The sequence below is a fragment of the Frieseomelitta varia genome, unplaced genomic scaffold (assembly GCF_011392965.1).
Source record: "Frieseomelitta varia isolate USP_RPSP 00005682 unplaced genomic scaffold, Fvar_1.2 scaffold_228, whole genome shotgun sequence".
In the NCBI taxonomy this organism is placed as follows: Eukaryota; Metazoa; Arthropoda; class Insecta; order Hymenoptera; family Apidae; genus Frieseomelitta; species Frieseomelitta varia.
In genome coordinates this window covers 619,589-642,417 of record NW_025109955.1, presented here as the reverse complement: position 1 = coordinate 642,417, position 22,829 = coordinate 619,589, and the positions used below count along the sequence as shown (strand labels likewise).

General features: G+C 36.8%; 1 protein-coding gene across 3 annotated transcripts in view; it reads left to right on the top strand.

Moving 5' to 3' along the window:
- LOC122527605 (protein O-mannosyl-transferase TMTC1-like) overlaps window positions 1-22,829 on the top strand; it is a 348,996-nt gene that overhangs the window by 230,236 nt on the left and 95,931 nt on the right. For all 3 annotated transcript variants that reach the window (XR_006306375.1, XM_043651935.1, XM_043651936.1), the window contains exon 7: window positions 15,856-16,045. Coding sequence is in view for 2 of the 3 variants with exons in the window: in XM_043651935.1 (XP_043507870.1) it covers window positions 15,856-16,045 (190 nt within the window). In the remaining variant the exon portion in view is untranslated. The remainder of the gene's footprint in view (window positions 1-15,855; window positions 16,046-22,829) is intronic.

Here is a 22,829-nt window from a genome sequence, read left to right as displayed (position 1 = left end):
CGATTAACCGATTAAGCGGTTCGTGCACACGCATTCGACAAATCGAACCGCTGCACCTCGCTCGGCTTGTCTAGAAATACTTCCCCGCGACGAGACGAAGTTGATCCCATCTTGGAGATATTCTTAAAGACGTCCGCGAGAGAGGGAATTTTAAAGATGATGTAACGTTGCATCGGGCGTCTTGATATTCAAATTAGTTTTTACTCGAAACGTCGTGGCAGTCGAGGTGGAATCTACGAAGAATTCACAAAGAACAATATCGTCGTAGTTAAATCGTGTAATATTTGAGAAGAACGAGGGGAAAATACGTTGAGTTAAGAGATAAATTTTGGAATTCGACTTTCTCGAGGACGGCTTTAAATTTTGTGAATTTTAAAGACTTTATTTTAAACTTTCAGCTCGCGATTGTTCATTTCATACCCAGTCAGAAATTAACCAGTTTGATTTATTTTAAATGACGAGGCCTCCGTCTTCAAACGACTGATCTCTTCTTATTTTTGCTTTATGTCTCTTAACTTCGAGTCGTAGGATTCTGAATTTACTAGCACTGAAAATTACCCTCGAATTTTACCAGCTCTGGTATCCAGTATCCAGTATCCAGTATCTTGTTTAACGTTGTTCAAATGTGCATGTTCGCGGACGATCCAATTCCCAGAACGGTGTAAGTGAAATTTAAACACTTTAGAGACCTCGAGAATGATGGTGTTTGTGGTTGTACATTTGGCGCCGGGATTCCCGCAATTTCCAGGATCCTTCTGGTGTCAAGGGCTATTTCGTGTCAGGATCAACCTGTCACAGGGGGTCACTTGACGAATGTTTCCACTTAGAATGGGACCTTGTAACTAGCGAGGTTTATATATTGCCGAAGTAGATATCCGAGATCAGTCAACGTCACACGGTATTGAAGCCTTTAATATGCACGTAACCAAACTAACATCCATGTCCTACGGTGACTGAGGTTTTCAATTCCATTGTTAAACTTCATTCAAGGAACTTTGGTCTTTTACGCAGAATTAAACTTCTTTGCTCGATTGAAGCAAGAATATTTGAATAGATGATTATTTTGTTTGTTAAATATTTCGAGAAGCGTGTTGAATGTGCATCTCTGTATCTTGAAATTATCTACGAGTGAATAAAAATGTGAAACTTTAACGAAAATTCACAGAATGTATAGTGAGTACAGGAATATTTTTACTCGTAAAAATAATGAAACTGTAATTTGTTATGTAACTTGTTACGATCAAATATTCTTTCTACGCTATTCATTTTGCCACCGTGTTAAGGATCAAATGAATACAAATATCAAATGTACGCCGTATGTATCTAGAACTCTCGTTGCTGTATTACGTAATCCACGATATCGATTTACTCTGCTTCATCTTTCATTGATAAGTTACACATGATATCTCATTTTGTGCTGTGTACGCGCGGGTCGCGCTTCATACCCATTTCCATGAAAATGGTGTACGAAGTGAGAATGCTTTCACTGGCTTTCACCTCTGTGGGACATCTGGTATCGATTTCTACAAAATTACACGCTGCAAGCGTTACATTACACACCACGAGTTGTGAATGTCCAGTATTAAGGTCTACGACACCGATGGAATCTCTAGTGGATAGTACATATAACTTGAAATGGTCAGTGACAAGTTTCGCGAGTCTGACGTATCATATTCGAAGTTTGCAGATGTCGAATGTTGTATTTTTCAGTGTTTAATATTTAGATAAAGAACTTTTTATATTTGGAAGCGGAACGAAGGACGTTTCTATCAGACAAATTCTGCAAACGTCGAAACTTTGTGTTTTATAGTACTCAACATTTGCATTGAGGATTTTCACGTTTGAAAATTTGATAATACTAATCCTTATTATATTTAATATTCAAGTTGGCAGTTGTCTGGTTCTGTTTCACAAGAGTGAAATATTAACATAGCTTTGCGCTTCTGTTCAATATACGTTGCATATACTGAATACATACATTAAAATAGTACTACGAAGAACTTGTCGTATTTAATCGATAAATCTTGTGACAGATATTTATAAATTTGCTCGAACTATATTATTGAAGAATTCAAGATTGTCTAGATGATAAAATAATTCAAGACTTGTAAATGCACCAAGCAATGAACTAAATGTTATATAAAATCAATATCCAAATTTGTATCACGTTAACGATGGAACTTCCAAATAATTAATAATTTTCTACAGAAAGTTTCTACATTTATAACAGAATTTCTGTATATATTTTTAGAGGCTTGATTAACTTTTAGTAAAATATATTAATAGAAACTTGTGCTCTTCGTTACATTATAAATCTTTTCCTGTTCCTTTTCTTTTTAATTATAATTTCTCTGCTACATACTTTATATTCTGGTCGTTGGCAGTTCTAATGTTAAAGTATCAATATCTCATCTTTGTTGTCTCGATTGTTATTCATCCAGCCTAGTATCTCAATTTCCATTTCTAGATAATAATTTATAACGTCAAATCATCTGGTCAATATCGAACACAACACATTACTAATATTTTATATTTACTACAATATTACTACCAAATAATATTACTATAATTATATTATATTCACTGTATTTCAGATATTTATTTTATCTGTTAATCGCAATACCGCGCTATAGTATTATGTATATCTTCTCGACCAACATTTGATAGTCCTTAGACGCGACATTTCAAACGTTGAACAAATACCACAGGCCTACTCGAGAAACCGACAGAACCGGCTGAATGCTAATACAACATAACAACGATTCAGTAACGTACGGTTATTACAGAACCGGAGAATGGCCGTGCTCATTGTTCAAATTTCCCCGCTATAAAACTCTCTCTCTCTCTCTCTCTCTCTCTCTCTCTCTCTCGGAGCGCGGCGCGCTCATAATAGCCGTACGTGTCGGGAATATTCGCTCCGGGTTTTGCTTGCCGATTTGTATTCCAATTTCAAACGAATCCAGCGGGAAGCTACCTGTTAGAGTCCCGCGGGACCCGCGCTCTTACTCCCTCGATGGCAATCGAGCGTAACGACGGAAAGATAGCAAGGAAACGTACGGCGCTCCTGCAACGCGAGTTTAAAAAAAAAAGAAAAGAAGAAAAGAAAGAAAATAAGAGGAGTCGTAAAACGCCGACTGATAAGCAAAGTCCGCCGTGCATCTCGACATCAGACATCCGTTACGTTCGTTCTTAGCCCGGACGCTTCAGTTTGCACGCGTCCCAATGACGAAACTTTCCCCGAAACTCTCAGTAGCCCGGTCCTCGACGAAGTATAATACCCGAAGCGTAAATTGGATTAACTGAGAGCTCGTCTTGCGCGTAGCCTGCAGTTTCGACGCGTCGCGGGAACTTTCGTTTTATCGGTTCAGCTTCAATTTTTCATGAAGTTGCTCGAAGCGCGATTTGAGAGACGAAGTGAGTCAAAAAACTGAATTGAGAACTGAGATTTTAACGTGTCTCGGCATTGTCTGGATGTTGTTGTTGTTGTTGTTTAATTTATCACGGTCTCATTATCTCACTGATGCGAGATGATTGTATTTTCTTCGGTTTAATTAGAAATCTGAGGGTCAATATTTTTTTTAAAAGTCAAGAAATATATCTTTGTTACAGTGTCTAATGTAATTTCATTTATTACTATGACACAAATGATATTTTGACACGAGAAATCTGTTCGAGTGCATGCAAGTCACTGAGAAATATCTGATACAATAATCATTGTGAAATATAATTTATGTCAACTAATTTTTAACAACTGTCCGACATTTCGTCAGTTTATCTAGAAATCTGAAGACTAATATTTTTTTCAAAAATCGAGAAATATATCTTTGTTACAGCGTTCAATATAATTTCATTTATTACACAAATGATGACAATATTATATGACACAAATAATATTTTTGACACAACAAATTTGTTCGAGTCACTGAAAAAATATCTGATATAATAATCATTATGAAGTAAGATTTATATAAACTAAGTTTTAATTTTGCCCGACATAGCTATTTCACTCATTTCTCTAAAACATTCAACGTTTGATTAACAAGGATTGAATTGATTAACTGACGCGACATTCATTTGTTCATCATTTTATGTACCACAAATTGGAAGTATATCGGTTAAACAAATACTTCGTTATTAATTTACCTAGTAATTTCTTTTGTCAATGTCGATACAATTGTTTCGTATTGTATGCACGGCTTCCTCAATCGTTATATTTCTTTTAAATTCGCGAAACGCTGCGCGGCAAAAGTGGTGCGAATTGTAATCTGCGCGAACGAAAATCGTTTGAAACCGCACTCCGGTGTTTTATTTTCCGCTCCCTCGCTGATAAAGGCAAACCCAGGGATCCTTTTCCTTCTCTCGCTCGACTCAAGAAATTTATAATCCGTTGTACGTTTCAATTTTCCCCTATTCCGAGCCGTGTACACGGAAATTCTATCGCGCCGCTGTGCCGCGTTAAATCAAAGCCAGCGGAACTCTGTCAACGCGCGCGCGCGCGCGCGCATTCGAAATTAAACAAAACTGTTTGTATGTGTGTGTGTGTGTATGTTTTTTTTCAATTTTATTTAACATTTTAACGACACCGGCGTCCAGTTTGAAAGGAATTTTGTAATTGACGCGCGAGCTGCGAACACGCCGCGTACAATTGAACCCGGACGTTCGAATTATTACAAAAGAATTTAATTTTTTCCGCCACGACCGGCTGAACTTTATCAAATTAAATCTTCACCGGCCGCGTAATTCAGCTCTCCCAGGGGTAAATTAAATCCTGCGAACGCGTGTCGCGTACCATCTGCATTCGTCTGCAGCGTGCACGCTTCCTCTTTTTTTTTTTCTTTTTTGTTCCTTCGTTTCTTATTTCTACTATCCGATTGAAATATTTACTCTGGAATGTAAATCACACTTGCCCGGGTTATACGAATTCAAATTACCGGGTTCTGCGGAACAATTTTTCACCCAAGAGTTTCCTCAACGTTCTCGTCGAATTTATTCCGATAAATGAGATTCATCAGTTGAAGAAACGCGCAATACTTCGTAACGTCTTGCAGTCGAAAATTATTTCCGTTTCTCTCGTGCCTCTCTCCTATTTGAGCAACGTAGAAAATACGCAATTAGAGATTACAGAACGAACGAGGTTAATTTGTAAAATGGACAAAATGGAATTGTACAAGGGAATTCAGAAATTCAACGAGATTCGTTATAGGATTTCTATAGGAAATCTGTTCCGTATGTGAATAAAACATTTGAGATTTTTTTTTTTTTCTTAATATCCGTGGGGATATAAGGTGGGGCTTTCCGCGGATAAGCATAGAAAATTCAATATAGAACGGAGACGGTTTTCTTATCATGCTATACAGAGAGGGTTTTACATAAAATCCCTTGTATTTCGAGAAACTCGACGTACGAATTCCACGCTTGCCACCCGTGAAATTATCATTTGAGTTACAATCGGTACATTGAGCCTCATATCGTAAGACTCTTTGATTCTTTTATTAATCGAAAGAAAAATTTGAAAATCTTTCTGTGTTGTGCTTCGAGTAACGTTTCGTAATGTAATTTGATAAATTTATGAGTGAGAATTTCCTCGTGTATAAAGTCCGCTGACCAATATAAGGTATGTCTGACTAGATACGGCCGGGCGTTTAATCTACTTAATTACTGAAGTCGTATACGCTTCTTTCTTTCAAATAATGCATCTTTTTTTCTGTATTCTGCATAATTGTTCTTCTTCATATAAATATATATATAATAAATTCTCTTCGTTGAAATATATTTACCATATTTTCCATATTTGCCACATATATATATATATATTTACCATGCTTTCTTTCAAAAAAATTTCTTAATCACGTATTAAAATAAATTAATGATTCCGCAATTGAAAATATCCTTTCCTCATTTTTCAACGGAAACTCAATCATGCCCAACGCGATGCATCTCTCGCTCTACAGTTTCTTTCGACAAATTTAAAAGTCTGTCATAGTCGTTCCGCGTCGAGGAACTTTCCTAACGCATGGAATTAAGACCGGCATACCTAATAAATCAGTTCCGCCGGGCATCATCCATCGCGGCGACGGTGTACGTTTCCACTGTTCGTGTTGGCTAGCCAATTCTCCCCTGCCGGGCCAACGCGTTTGATTCATACATCGCGGGAAACGAACGCAACAATATGCATCCGTTCCAAATAACGAGTAAAAGCCTATAAATCCCCGGGTATTCGCGGCGCGTCCGCTGCAATATCCGGCCTGCGTACAAGTTTTCGTAAAAATCACGGGCCTTCCCCCCCCCCCCCCCCCCCCCACGTTCGAGCTCGTGCGCACTATCAGGCCAGGGAATTGTAAAATCGCGCGCGTCGCCCCCCCCCCCCTTTCCTTCCTATGTTTCCAAGAAGAAAATTCAGCTCGTTTACGTGACGGTACGTGCCCCGGCCAGGGTCTTGATATATACGGCGAATTATTATTTTGACGTTTCGGGTCAGCCTTTCTTCCCGCGTCTCTCTCTCGAGTGTACGTTTCTTAGGGCCGTCCAGGAGCCATTAATCATGTCGGCGAAATAAAAGTGCCGGCGAGAAAAATGATACAGCCGGAGAAGGGATCGCCTGCCACCGAGTGGAATACATTATTGTCATTGTTTTGCCCGCGACCCTCCTCTCCCTCCGCGTCGCGTCGCATTTTCCTTTTAGCTGCCGACCGGAGACATTAATTAGCATGCTGATGACGCGGGAACGTTTAAAAGAGGTTGGAGAGCGTGTTTTATTCTGTGACGAATGCGAAATTAGAATTGAAGATTTTCGACGATTTTTGTTCATTTGAAAGTCCAGTAGAAATATAATTGCTGACTATCGAATTTTTTCGATTTTTCGCGCATGACGGGTCGAAGAGCACAAATTTGCTCGGACGATCAACGTTTGAGAGAAATAATTTTTAAAACACAATGAGGAAATCATGTTTAAATTTGATTTGAAATTAATGAAATTAGTTTCTTCTTATTTATATATTTTTTTAAAGTTTTATTTAAAAAAGCAGGTGGCAAGAAGCTTTTGGACCATCCTGTATAGTCAAAAGATGTATAGTCAATTTTGTGCGATAAGAATTATGTATAATACTAAGGTTTATTGATTATTATCTTGTTGAACATGTAGTATATATTTCAGTAAGTTCTATTTTATATTTCCCTATCTGTCAGATACTTTGTGTCTTCGTAAATGTCTGATAATTTTGACAGACTTTGCACATTTTTAAAAATGCATTTTTCGATGAATATTGGCTGTGTGATAACAAATTGGCTACATAATTGAAACTGCTTGTAAATTTTATTTTGTGACAGATTGTTGTAAGTAAAGAAGAAACATTTCAAGGTTAGGAATCACATAGATTGCCACCGTAGATGTATGTTGGTACAAACTAAATTTTTCCAAAGTCAAATGAGATAAAGAAAGAGTAAAATATCTACGTTTTATAAAGTAGATTACTCCTCAGCGAGTGTTCTAATATTCATGGAAAAATTCCATTTAATCATTCCTCTTTAATAATAATTTTCAGGAATATTTCATTCGGCAGTTAAAGTGATCCGGAGGAAATATTACTCGCCCGAGACAGTAATGACCGTAGAGATAAAAATCTCCTAGAAATTTAGACGTAATGAAACATTGATATAATGAATCCATGATCAAGGAAACACGGTTCTAAGAAAAGATCCACCAAGCAATTAATTAAAGTTTCCCACTTAGAGAATTTCTTTAATAAAATTTCCTTCTTCTAACAACTTCTTCTAAAAATAATCCTTTGTATTATTACACGAGATATTATCCAACAATTTATAGATGAATTCAGATATACATGATTACCCTCGGAGAGTGAAGATTTCTGATTATTCAAAAATAATCTAAGAATTTAGAAATCGTTTCTTCAATCAATTTCTTCGATCAACAGAGATAAGATCATCAGGTTGATCGCTGATTCGAATGAAACAATCTTCAAACATTTCGATCTACCTTTCGTTTATTAATAATTCAAGAACTACTTTAAAAATCGACACATAGCCGCATCCAAACATCAAAACAATCGGAAACAAATATTTTCGCTTTCGTCGCGAACATCAAAACGCTCTGCTCTAGATCCCACGTCGTTTAATTAATTTGTATTCAGTCCAGCGTTCACGAGAGACGGAACGTGGGAATTTCGACTGTGAAATAAAATTCTTTGACGATGAGGCCGTGGATACAAGGATCTCAGATCTTTTATATCCGGCGCGACGTCCTGGCGCCGTGGACGTTTTCCATATCGGAGAGCCTTTAAATATTAATCTTCACCCGGATGAAGAGAGGGAGGGGGGGATATAATCTAGCTGTATTTTCCTGCACGATGTTTGCACCGAAAATTCTTTTCCTAGCCCTGTACGCGTAGCGAAGTTAACCAGGGTAAACAGTCGGCTGTGTTCCTTTTAAATCTTTGCGCGTCCCGTTGCTCTACGTGTGTATCGTGCTTTCGCGCCGTAGCAAGTAGTATATGGCGGGTGCGGTTTGGCATGAGTGGTCGAGGAACGTAATATTTGAAGAACAGACGCATTGTTAAAGCTTTACGACAGCGAGCTCGCTGTTTAATACTGGATGGCACCGGTGAAACGGCAAGTCCGAATTGTAAGACACGCGGAGATTTAATGAAAGGGAAGTGCCATTTGTTAAGGACATTTACAGGCGCAGACATCCCGTAGACAGAAAGTTTGTAATTACGTTCGAAGTGGGAAATTCAGTGAAACTCCTCGGTTTTGACGCGTTTAATCTCGCTTGCTTTGAATCGCGGTAATTTTCTGGTAATTTTTAGCACCCGGAAATGGCGCTGAAGAGGCTACGAGGGTAATTCGTTTTGCCGATTTTGCGTATTCGTATTTTTATCGAGGCAATAATGTAATTCAGTAGTTGAAATTCCGAAGTTTCCCGAAAATCTATAAATATCCGCAGTCTACTAATTTCTAATAAAGTACTTATAAAAGATTGAGTAATTAATAGCAACATGAAGTGATTGAACCTTGCGTAAATTAAGTCTGCAATCAAAACTGCACAGTCACATCGATACAGATAAATTTCTTCAAAAAGTAGACTTTATGTAAACGTGATTGTAGGTGAACTATTTAAACATGAGACGTACGACATTTTTATGCGTAGATAAAAACTTTTCAGCTACGTTAGTGGTACATTCTATCCGTTTAATGGACATTTTAATATCCACTCTGAGTTTTAGCGTACATAACTTGTGCTCGCTGTAAAAAGAAAAAAAGACATTTGTTCTATCGAGAAGACACGAAAGATGTTTTTTTAACGGTCCGAGGCGCTGAAACGTTACACACAAAAGTTCCGTAATTAGAAAACTTGTAGCGAGAGGAACAGCAGAATTACAACGATCTAGTTCATTTCCTCCATGACAAGAACAGTTTCTCCGCGGCGTCGAAGTAAATCTTATAAAAGAGCTGTCCTCTTCACCGGACTGCAACTAGTTAATTTCAGCTGCGTCCATCCATCTTCATCTGTAAAACGAGGGCGTCTGATTGAATTTGTCTTGCTTCTCACATCGTTCATTTACCGCGAGATAAAGAATAGCTTTGGAAGAAATCCTTCCTCCGATCCTGGGTAGCAAAAAACGACGACCGTAATTTATTGGCTACACTTAAACCCTTCGAAGACAGCCATTCTCTAACAATATCCCACGCGAAGCTAAATTTCTAATGGTAAGTGCTTGAAAAGAGAATGACTGATCCCTCTTTCCTTGATGCAAATAAAGTGACATTTGAAATTCAATATTGATTGAGAGGAGATTAAACCTACAGTCAGGAGTACCTACATTGATCGTTGAAAAATTGTCGATATACTTTAAACTTTATAACTTCCCCGCGAAAAAAATCGTTGGTTCAACTCTGAAGCGTAAAACTTTATGATTTCGTTTTTACGTCATTGTTTACGAAAATTGTAGAACTTCAAACGTCTTTGAAAAAACGTTGGAAAATTCTTTTTGTAACTGGATGTACCACGATTTTGAAGAAACTAAAGTTTTCTCTTGGCGACGAATCCTTAAAACCTGCTGTGCGATTTTTCTTTGACATTTTATTGAGCTTTGAACATGAAGGATAAATGTTAGAATTTCTTGTATTTTCGATCTTAATGTTCAAGGCTTCGATAGCTTGGCGAAGAAAAATCGTACGGTAAGTTTTGAGGGTTTCGTTGCAATGGAGAAAAGTCATGGTAGATTTATAGTTACGAAACAAATTTTCTGTCTTGCAGAGCGAAAAGTGATCGCGAACGAACGTTTCAAGTGTAAAACTGTGCAGAGGAGATTCGAAGGATTAGTTAGAATGCAGACGATCGAAAATCGGGACGTTTCGCGTCACGAAATCTCGTTCCGATGGGACAAACAGCAGGCTACGTTGTTCCGGGCGAAGCTCAGGATCAGTTTACCGTGACGGAAGCCGAGTCGGAAGGTCATCTTTACTCGGCGGGAAGTCGAATACACCGCATTGCAGTTCGGGACTCTCGTGTATCTCGTGCTCTCCGTCTGGAATGTCGCTGTTTCTCAGCGCATAATGCCACTAGCATCTGATTTAACCGCCGACTCCTTGTGGCTTGAGACAGTGGTTGACCGATTCGAGGAACAACTTGCAGCTGATTATGTGATCAGTATCTTTCCTTTGTTGAAAATCAAAGTAACTATGAATTGACGACTGGTGGGAGGAGCTGACTTTGCTCTAGAGTTCACTTTTTCAACAAAAGTTTGGAGAATTTGGTCGAAACTTATTTGAACAGACAAGACAACGACGATAAACTATTAGACAAAATGATCGTTTATTAATCTACATCTCATTGAAAAGTAATTTAATTTATAAATTCACCTTTTGAGTAATTTAGACGATAAACTATTAGAAAAAATGATCGTTTATTAATCTACATCTCATTGAAAAGTAATTTAATTTAATTTATAAGTTCGCTTTTCGACGAGATGTAGAAAATTTATAAATAAATAGAGAATACGAGACAATGAGAAGACATTGAATTTATAATTATAGTTTATCTTTTATCTTGTAGTATTGTGACAAAACGTAATATTCTTCTATCGAAATATTTAATCTTCTCAATTATATGAAAATGCTGTTAGCTAGTAGAATCTACAAGTAAAGGTATAGTATTACTGTTACGCGGCTTCAAGTAGAATGAGAGCCGAACCGTATCGTGTCAGACTATCCAGCTCTCATTGCACACGTATAAATAAGAAACGCTCACTCGTGAATTCAACTCCTAATTTTATTACGAGAAGCTCGTGAATTTTAATTTCGTTTCGTGCAATAAAGTTTCCAACATATTCTTCCGCGCGTATTTTCTCCCCGTAATTTTTTCAGTCATCGGCGAAACGAGGTTATAATGCAACGTGTGCGTACGTGGGCTTCGGCCTCGTGTGCGCATAACCGCGCGACGTTAAACTAGAAGTTTCGCACGTAAAAATCAAAAACTAACACGAAAACTCATGAAACTCCGGTTTGATGGAACATATCCTGACGATAGGAACTTAGGCTCTGTATACTTTCAAAGTAGTTCGTTGCTTCCACGCGCTGCGAATGCATAGGAGGGAAAAAGCGAAACGAACAACAAAACACTAAAGTTGAATTTATTGCAGAAATAAATATTGGCGATGAAATTTCTCTTGAATAATTTGTTAAAATTCTCGGTCGCCAAAATATTACTGAACTTTATTAAATCCACCGTAGCGATAAGTTTCTTTGAATTGTATTAAATTTGTCACAATAGTAAATGCTTTCGAATTTTATTAAATATCCAAATAAATTCCCAGGTCTCTAACCGAATATAATAATAAATCTTCTAAAATTTCACAATGTTCAAAGGAATTAATAAATTAACATTCATAAAGAAATTTTATATAATTTTTTTATATGAAAAAATATATATAACAGTTATACATATATAATTATACATATATAATTTTATATAATATAATAGTTATATAATAAGTTATATAATAGTTATACATACATAATTTTATATAACAGTTATACATATATAATTTAATATCGCGTTATTAAATTAACAATGTGTTTAATTAATTTAATTAACAAGCAGTTACTACGTGACGTGAAGAACGACGCGCGACACTGTTTCAGCGCCACAAATATCACCTTTTCAATGGAAGACAGCGCGAAACACTCGCTTGTAGGATGTTAATAATCCAGAGAGTAAGGCTCTTTTAAAACAAATCCGGCGACATTCTATTGTTGAGCCAGCGTGCATACGTATGTGACGAAAGCGAGAAATGTTGTACATTGCTCTTATGCTGTACGCGAGCAAGTAAATAGAAAACAATGCCACTTTGCACCCGTTATATTTATATTTTCCAGTTGTTTCTATCTTTCTTTCTTTCCTCTCTTTTCTCTCTTCCCTGTCTCTTTCTCTCACTCTGTCGTTACTCGAGTTGTTCGTTAATTATTTTATAATTACATTCCTCAGAATTTCAGTACAATACACTTTGTCATGAAAGCCAAATGTAATGTACACATTACCCGGCTTACTGCGTGGCGTTATTAAATTTAGAAAATGAGCGGAACATACGTGAAACTCATTATCTGAACGTGTCGTATGTAAATGGGGACACGTTGAGTGGAATAATGTTTAGCGGTGTGCAGCATTTGAAAAATAACCTAACCGAATTTCGCTTGGAGTGAAATCACTTTTGGTATTTCGTTATAAATTGCTGTTCTGAATTAGAAATGTTCTGCGTACTGAATACTTTAGCTGTTTACTTTGCCATTCGAAGTAAATGGCACAAATATAAATAACAATATCCTCTACCTGGCAGAAACAGCTAGTACTCTTGTTTATTCTACTATGAAATAGTAAAGAGTGTTTGACGAATAATATTAGATTTTCTTGTTTCAAAGAAAACTGCAATAAAATTTCTCGTCAAAGTTTTATTAGAGCAGTTAAGTAAAATCTTAAGCTATGAATTTTGAATAGAACGAATCTATCATAAATCCTTCCAAAGGCAAAATCCTAAAAATACTTTCTGCTTCAAAATTTTCTCCGCGATTTCACGACAAAACACTTTCAATCAAGTAAAAAAATATTAATTTTCACTTTCAACTGTCGTATTAAAATTTTCTCCAAAATTCTGCAACATAATACCTCCGATTAATATACAATACAAAATACCAATTTTACTTCAACCAGTCTCCAAAATTCCACAAAACAATTCGTATTACAGTCAAATACGAAATATTGATTTTTACTTCAACCGCTGTCTCAATATTTTCTCCAAAATTCCACGACGCAGTTCTTTTTTAATCGAATATAAAATACTAAATAAATTTTCGCCTCAGCTGTATCAACATTTTTTTCCAAAATTCCACTCGTACGATCCTTCCGCTCAATTCGAAACAGTCGTCTCGACTGGCAGAGGTCGTCGACATTGCACGCTCATTACCGATTTTGATAGCAGCTTCTTAACACAGTGACAGCGATCAGAGATGGTACAAAAGGGGAAATTAACGATCACAGCGGAGAATATTTAACGCAGCGTTAGGTGGCAGCCGCGGTATCGCGTGCTCTTGCTGGTGCACACGTCAAACAATAGACTTGCCGAGTAAGCCGCTCGTAGGCGCGACGATACATACACAGGGCCCACGCCTCCTCGAAGATGGCTGAGATGCTTGCCACGGGATGTCCCGGCTATTATATCGGTGATTATATCGGTGGATGCTGATAGCGAGGAAAATGGAAGCCCCGCGTCAGCATTCGTGGCCCGTGCTCTTCAACGGTGTTGTTCGACCTCTTCAACGTCGCCGCCAGTCGAACAATGCCAGCCGCGGGTATTCGCCATTTCCGCCAAGTATCGTCGACCAATTTACTCTGCGGAACGAGATGAAAAATAAAGGAGAAGCGGTTGGGGGGGGGGGGGAGTACAGTGAATCACGAAAGTATTTGAACATTTATCGGAGAAACATTTTACGCGTGTGGAGAATGGAAAATGGTTTTAAAATTTCATAGCTTTTGTAACGAGAAGATGGAGGATCTTTGTGTAGGAAATTTGAAGGTTTGCACACACACGAACGGAAGTGGAAAATTTATTAAAAACAGTTGACAGATGAAACAAATTTCTTTTCTTACAACCATTCTCGTAGAAAATATAAAAACTTGTAAACAACTCGATACCATTCAATATGATAGTAGAATCTTGACTCTTGTTCTTTGAATTTTTTTTCGATTTTCGACATTGTTGAAGGTGAATCTATCTAAATCGTAAATATTCTCATATTTTGTAATATGTACTTTTAGTTGTTTCATCGACATAAAATTTGGAAATGTTTCATAAAACGCGCAAGAGAAGACAAAATACATTCAAATATTTTCGTGAGCCTCTTAAAAAGAAATTAGATCGAGGTCAGGCTTGACATTGATTCATACTTATAGAGAGATATATAAAGGAGCGATTAAATTGAGCGATCGTGCAAGTATCGATGGTAATTAAGTGGCACGGCGAGATTGCGAACTGCGGGTATTTAATGCATTCATCGTCGAGGACGTTTTTGAATATTAGTTGAAATCGATTCAGCTTTGTGCGGTGTTCCAAAGAGTTTAAAGATAAAGTACGCGTAACTTGATTTAATGAGACTAGTGTTGTGGATCTGGGTTAAGTGGGTAATTCTCCCAAGCTCTTAAGCAATGAAATTCATATTTTCTGCTCTCGGCAACAAAACGAAATAATAAAAATAGCTTGACAATCGCTTTCGAAAATTGATGCGATTTAAATCGACGATCGGGATAAAGTAGAATTCTGTTTACGCGTGTCAATTTATCAGAAGATGAGAGAAATCATAGTTATATATTTTTATTCATACAATTATTCATGATGTAACTCATTCTAGTTACTAGTTAGAATAAAAATTATTTTGAGAAATTTGATGTAGTAAATAGAAAAAGATAGCAATATCTGTATAAAAATATATAAAATCCAGAGTATTTGTTATAATATTCAATGAGAAAATTCTCCTAGATTATCTAATTTCTGTTAATTTCTGTAAAACTATAAATTATAATATATAAAATATATATGTATTTATATAATTATAATATATAAATGTGTAATAAAATAAAAATGTATAATGTAAATAATACACAATAATACATAATAGAAATGTATAATATAAATTGGCATAAATATTTGCATTCTAATAATGACACAATCCCCGAGACAAGTGGAGTCCAATAAATTGAAAATTCCCGGGTAATCCCGAAGAGTGGGTCACCGTTTTAAATTTCTTGTCATCTTGATGAGTATGTTCGTCTAATTATAGGAAAATTAGATCGTGCAATCGTGGAAACACGATTTTGCTAAAAGAAAAAAAAGCTTAATAATTTATTCCATCGTGAAACTCTTGAGCGAGATGAAATATGCATCATCGCGATTGCATTAATCGCGGCAAAGAAAAACGCGAGAAGACGGGAGATCGTGCAAAATATGATATTTAACGTACTCGAGAGGGGGCCTGAAGTTGACACGTCCGACCAAACACTCTCCAGGTGACGCGTGATTGACGTTTTCGGGTAGTAATAAGCCGTACGTGCCAGAAGCATGGCGGCGACACAAGAGTCGCAGCGAAATGCGATTACTTCGCGAAATATCAACGTCTTATTTTTACTATCATTTTTTTCTCTCCCTATCTGACCTGCTCGATTTTCGTATTTTCTTTTTTCTTTTTTTTTTCCCCTCCCTCTCTTTCGACTGTTCTTCCTTCTCGCATCGATTTCGATGAGACACATCGACATCGTTAACGCGCTTATCGACTCGCGCTTTTTGATTTCAGGTTATTGACATTCTGCTATCTGGCGGCTCTGAACTGCTGGTTACTACTGTGCCCGGCGACGCTGTCTCACGATTGGCAGATGGGATCGGTTCCTTTGGTCGCCTCGCTGGCGGATACCAGAAATCTGGCCACCTGTCTATTCTTCGGTGGCTGCCTGATCCTCACTTACAAAGCGTTCACGGATTTCGAGGTAAGCGCAACGAATGACGAATGAAATTTACCGTGGGTTGCGCAAATTGAAGGCGAGCGGTGACGTGACGTGAGATATGTACACCGGCGTGGAAAATCGAATTAAAGAATAGCGCGGCTTTGTAATTCTATATTATATTCTTTGTGATTTTTTTATTATATTCTTTATTTGATTTATATATTGTGTTCTTTCTGGAAGTCAGTTTTCCCTACAGTTTCGCGAACGTTTACTTTGAAAGTTGTGTAGATTCATTTTTCTTTTTCTTTTTTTTTTTTTTTTAGGAAACTGAGACTTATATATACCTTTAACTATAAGCAATCATAGATATTTTTTAAATTAACAGGTTCTTTTTGTTTTTAGAAAGATTTTCTCAATATATATTTATATATTTCGTATAAAAAAAATATCTGTTTTTGTGCAACATTTATAGAAAGAATTGTTGCATTTAGAAACACTTTTGAATAGTGTTTTGATAGAACAGATACTTCAGGACCTACGTAATAAAAGTTTCATGGGATCAAGTTATTTCAGAACATTTACTGAACAATTCATTTTTATATTCATTGAGTAATATTCAGTGTTAGTATTTGCTACAAATATTGGGAATATTTTTAATACTGATGAACAAATTTTTAATTTTATAAGTTTATTTTATAAATTCTGTCTGAAAATTTTACTTTTAAAGACATTTATTTATCTGTTCTGAATAGGACTTCTAATGTAAGAATATTTCAAAAAAGTTCTGCGACCCATATTTTAAATAGAATCCATTTGAAACTTCCTCGATTTCTGAAATTTATGATTTAAAACTTAAAATATTCGTTCATTTTAATGGAAATGCATAACTGATGCAAATGTAAACACTTCAATATTTCAAAATAAAAGAAAAAGGATTTACACATGAATTTTCAAAATAAATAGTCCAAATGACTACTCGTACTTACACATCACCGCAGAAAACGATTTTGAATTCTTTTAGCATCACTCAATAAACCTTCAAATTTATCGATGCTAAAATCGAAAAACTTTGCAAAGTGAATACAAAATATTAAGTGATAATTTCATACAGATGAGTGTACTTTTTCGAGACATTCGTAGTTTTCTTAAAATAATTAATCAGGTGTATTGTTTTTCAAAATATACATCGTCAAGTTAAATTAACAGACACAAAAACCAAAATTAAATTGACATTAAATTACGATTTCCGGATGATGTAGATAGACTTTTGTAACCAAGCAAAGTAACCAGCCTGATCAAAAATTTAGCAACAAATTAGCAATGGAGTAAGCCAAGAAATTAAGCAATAATGGAGTATTTCAAACCATATAATCAAAACAAGATAATTGACTAAATATTTCATTAGTGGACAGAAAATTTGAAAATATTCAAACATTTACCACGTTCCTGCAAAACGTATTTCCCTTCACAAAGTTTTATGCCCCTCGTAATATTAAACTGCACTAAAAACGTATACATACGTTACGAAAATCTCTGCAAAGGAATACCACGACGTTTATTTACTAGCTACATAGAACGTGCACGACCGAGCTATGTCAACTAAATTTAATATCACATATACCCTCATATAACAAACCTTTTATAATACATTTATAATAATTCCCCATAAAAACGTAGTCCCTCGCCGCTCCTCTATCTTCGTAGGAACTCGTTAAAATTTCCACAACGCGTAAACCTGAAACCTCCACGACGATCGAATCCAATTTTTTCGCCGGCTGTTTGCAACGGACGTGTACCGTCACTGGACCGTTTCGCTATCAGCTGTTTCTCTAATACCTCTTGAAGGGCCGCGTAATGAAATTACATCGCTCTGGTCCCGTGGCTCGGGCGATTAATAGCAAAATTAATAACTTTCTGCGTCAAGTTCCACGAAACGTCGGCTCGCGTTTTCTGGCCGTGAACCGTGGGTTCTGCGAAAAGAAAAGTTAGCTAATTGAACCACTCATCGGAGTAACAGCCCAGCCAACATGGCCACGCGCACGTAACAACAAGCAAAGTTAAATGGCCAGCCAGTTATCGTCCGCAAGAAGTCCATTTCGTCGCTGAACGTTTCGTCCCTGAAATGCAACGAACCGCAAAGTTTCGTCGCCGATGGTCCCTACGGACGAGCCCGGCCTATGACGAAGTTGTGCCTGAAAAGATGGCAGTTAATTTGATAAAGAGAAGTTCTCAAGGAGCACTGGGATATTTAAACGATGTTCAACATCATCGATCGTTCAGCCAACGAGTGTTTCTATAACTTTAAATCGATAATTGTAGGGTTAAGGGTACGTAACATCAGAAATTTCTAAAACCATTTGAAAATCACTTGGAAATCTTCAAGCTAGACGCGCGATAAAATTAGTCAGTCTCATGCGTAGTCAAAGGATTGTGAGTGCAACAGGATAGTTTTCAGAAGATAACTTTCTGTGCCTAGAAATGCCATTCCTCGAGTCATTCTCGTAAGCGACGATGAGAAATTTTCCCCCATACTTCTTGATTGATTTGAACACATCCTCTACGACTCGTCAGAATCCCTTAGAAAAGATAATCCAAGACTCGTTGCAAGGGAGGACTTTGAGGAAACCAGATGGAAGTTAATAATATTCAATAGCAGAAGTTAACAATATTTTTCAGAATATTATTCAACTCATTAATTATCAGTAATTTTTAACATTTCGATTCAGTCAAGAATCTAAAAGAAGCCATCAGGCTTGTTACACAATAAAAATCGTCTACATCAACCATAATTCATTTCCCACGTCAGTGGCTGGTCTTTCGAAGGGATATAGTACCAGTCCCTGACAATACTAATTAAAAGAGATTCTCACCAGCCACGAGTATTCGCACCGTATCGATCCGACGAACTAGATCCAGTCGCAGCCGCGATTGCCGTCGTTTCACCCGTCAAACGATCAGTTCAGATCCAGTTCAGCCCCGAGAACCTCGAAGAAAGTTTCGCTGGATAACGCGAGCGAATGGAATACATATGCCTGGATAGGTTCGAAGGAAACCACGGTCAGCTTTCGGTTTTCTGGGTCATTCGTCGGTAACGTAGCGTTCGGGTGAGCGTTCACCGTAATGACCCTCTTTAAGCCACAGCCAGCAGAGCCACTTTCCTCGTGGAAAGAGGCCCGTATCTGTGTGTGGTTTTAACTTCGTCTTACTCTCCAACCCTCTCCCCCCTCCCCCTCCCCCGAGTTTTCCATTGTGTAATACGGCACGTCCACGTCGGCGTTTGCCAAGAGAATGGCAGTTAGAAACTAGGCGCGATCGAGGCGTTGCGTGGTGTTGGAGAGCGACGTTGATGGAACCCAGTAGCAGCAGAAGGAGGAGGATGGCTCCTTCGGGGAACGAGGCCTTGTCCTCTTTCGTCGTTATCGTGATAATCTTTGTGCCGAACATCCGATTTGAGGGACGTTTCTGTAATAATGCCTCTCGGCATTGTTCTCGATGCTGTATTGTCTGGATTCAGCGCGCATCTTTGACATACTTTCCTGCCAAGACACCGACTGCTGGGCGCTTCGTGGTTGGAATACGAAGATCGTTTTTCGGGGGACGTTATCGCGGGTGATTCTCGCTTGATCGACGAATGGATTTCAGCGGGAAATGGATTTTTCTCGCTCTCGTTTTCGACGAATATTCGAGTCAAAAATTATTACGCTCGTTATTAATTATAACGTCGCGCGCATTGCGCGAGTTTAGAACGCTCTGTCAGTTTGGATAAAATTATGTTTATTGTTGTTTAAGTCGTATCTGATTGAATCGATTCGCGATTTATCGTGTCTGTTTATTTTTTAAATTGACTTTAGACATTAGAATACACGTTAATTTCAAGCTGTATGCAATATATTTATATCGGCTTCTGATCGGTGTAAATTCAGTTTTCTCTTTGAAATTATTTTTTAAATTTGCTTTCATCTTAAATTCATTTTAATTCTTGATTTTAATGTGGGAATTAACGATTCTTTTTAAACAAGCGAGTGAATAGTGGGAAAGATCGTGCTAGCGATTTTACCTATATCTCAGATAAAATTTAACACTGATGGAATAAAATAATTGATAAAAATTAAATTCGAAAAAAAAAATTGATTCATAATATAAATACAAATTGTACCTCAGTAGGAAGGGAAATTGTTCTTCTTATTTCACTATCACGGACGATACGAATTTATGAAATTTATTCACTCTCACAATCACGGAATTAAAACTCTCTCTGGTGCGTTTGATCATTCACTTGTATATCTATAAATTTTTGGTGAACTCGTTCGCCGAATTTATATAAATACAAACACATACAACGCGCAGAGAAACGATCGGTTGTCCCGCGTGTTAAATTTACCTGCGATGTTAAACCGGCATTTTATAAAATACACTGTACGCGGAGCCAGTACCGCAGCATGTTAAATACGAGTAAAATATATAGGAGCAACAATTTTATCACTGGGAATCGTTAAATGTTCCATTGTTGATTTTTCCCCTCCAGAAAAATGAGGTCAGCGATCCGATCCGATCTACCGGTTTTTACAAATTCCCTCGCAAGTATAAATTCACCGTGTAGTTGTTTCCGCTGCAAAGTACGATTTATGCCCTCGGTTAATCTTTCCGTGCGAAAGGGAATATTTTTGAGAAAAGATATCGCGCGAACGTGACGGAACATTGACGAAAAACAACATTAGGAGGGAAGCTACTTTCCAACAAAAGACGCATTCAGATCGTAAACGGCGAATAAAATATCATAAAATTGAAGGGAAACTCGAATTCACGAAACACCGTATTGTAATTAAAAGAATTGTTGCCCGCGACAGTTTCAATAAATTGTAAACTCTCCATTTGAAATATTTCAAAACATTCAAAGTGAAAATGAAATTTTTAACCATGGACCAAAGGTAGAGCGTCACGATCGACGATAATACGAAAGAATTTACGTGAAAACGCGAAAGATATACAATGAGAACGTGAAAGAATTATAAAACATATAGGAATGAAGGTGGAACGAGAATATTTTAGCAGAAAGCGTGTTCGTAAAATGTTCGTTCTCCGTGGGATCAATATGGTTGTAAATCCACGACGGTTTTACGGAGATATGCAAATATGTCGGACAGTAATTTTCCCGTTTATCCCGTTGAGCCCATTCGAACGGACAACGAACGCACACAGCCGCTGATCACGAAACTGCTGACCCGAAATTGATTCGCGTCTAACACATCTCTGAAATACGTAACGACAACCGGCCCCCCTCTGTTGCCTAGCATTTACTCATTTCCCGCTTTGTAATCGTTTCATCGTCTCTGTTTCTCTTCTTTCGCGCACACCCTTGACAAATGACCATGGTAATTCCGGTTACCATCGAAAGAGCAAAAGGCGAAAAAGAATAATATGTCAGACTGTGACTTCGATTAGTCGGAACGTGTTTTAACGAACGTAAACGAACAAACGTTTCATTGAAATTGATGCTATTTAATTAGATTATAATTGTAATAGAATTATTTTTGCCTCTCGCCTGGACGTTGGAATGTTTGCGAGAATATTAATTAATTTTAATGAAAAGACATTGGTCGATAGAAACGACACGCGCAAAGAGTAAGGAAAATATATTAAATTATATCAAATATAAGATTTTCTTTACTTTTGTTGGCTTATTCTTAGAGACAGAATATTTTCTGAATTAATCAACTTTTAATTTCTTTTTGCTTTGAAACTTGATTTTGTTTTTGACAAAGAGAAAAGCGATGTATTGATTAGTGTATAAAACAATTTCTGGTCCAAAGGTCTTCAGAATGCCTCCATTTCTGAACTTTCCAAGTCGCTGATCGTTCGACGTTATTTCATTTTGAAAGAAATTTTGTTCCATTTTCTACTCTTTGCTTTAAAACTGTAGTTTGGCTCAGTTGCTGTATATTATATTTTATAATATATAATTTATGATATATAATATATTTTTTAATTTTATTATACTTTAAAATATAAAAATTATGTGATACTAATAGTAGTAAATTAAAAATACACAAGATAACTTTTATTAATAGTGCACTAATAATTTAATCTTTCACGTAACGATACAATTTTATTGCAATCGTTTCTTAATCGAATTTTTTCAATACTTTAGTTAGTTAACTAATGTTCAATGACCTGCTATAACTACCAACAAATACAAAATTTACACGTGATCGATATTTTCTTAATATTTCAATATCAGATAATAAATTAGTAATACTACAATCAGTTATTAAGTACCATACATCATTTATTACGTTTTACTTGACGAGCCGCTTTCGATCCGACTTCTCCTAAACATGTCAACAATCTTATCGTAAAGGTTCTTTGAAATCTCTTTACTGGTCACAACGAGAGGTTTCATATTTTCCACGTGTGCGATATTCACGAGTCCCTCGGAATTTTGCTTCACTATGTAAACTTCCGCTTTATCTTGAATTGCTTTCTGCGAAAGTAAAAAGCGCCGTTAATATTTTTCAACAATTAGATTAACGAAAAGTGCCTGAATTTGTTCGATGTATTAATTATATTTTTATTTTATCACGACTGAATGTATGTTCCAATTATAACCCCAAACAATTGAGACTTTCGTTCCAATTATTAATTTTAGTTAAATGACGATGACTAACTGAAAACAATTTCTCTCAAAATAAGTCTCGAATAAATCGTAAAAAGTCGAGTAACTCTGTTGCTCTTTCTTTTTTTTTTTTTTTTTTGATGCGCTCACCTGAAGTATACTCGCAGGTTCGTAGCTTTTGCTTTTTACGTTGGCAACGTTCGACGATATTGG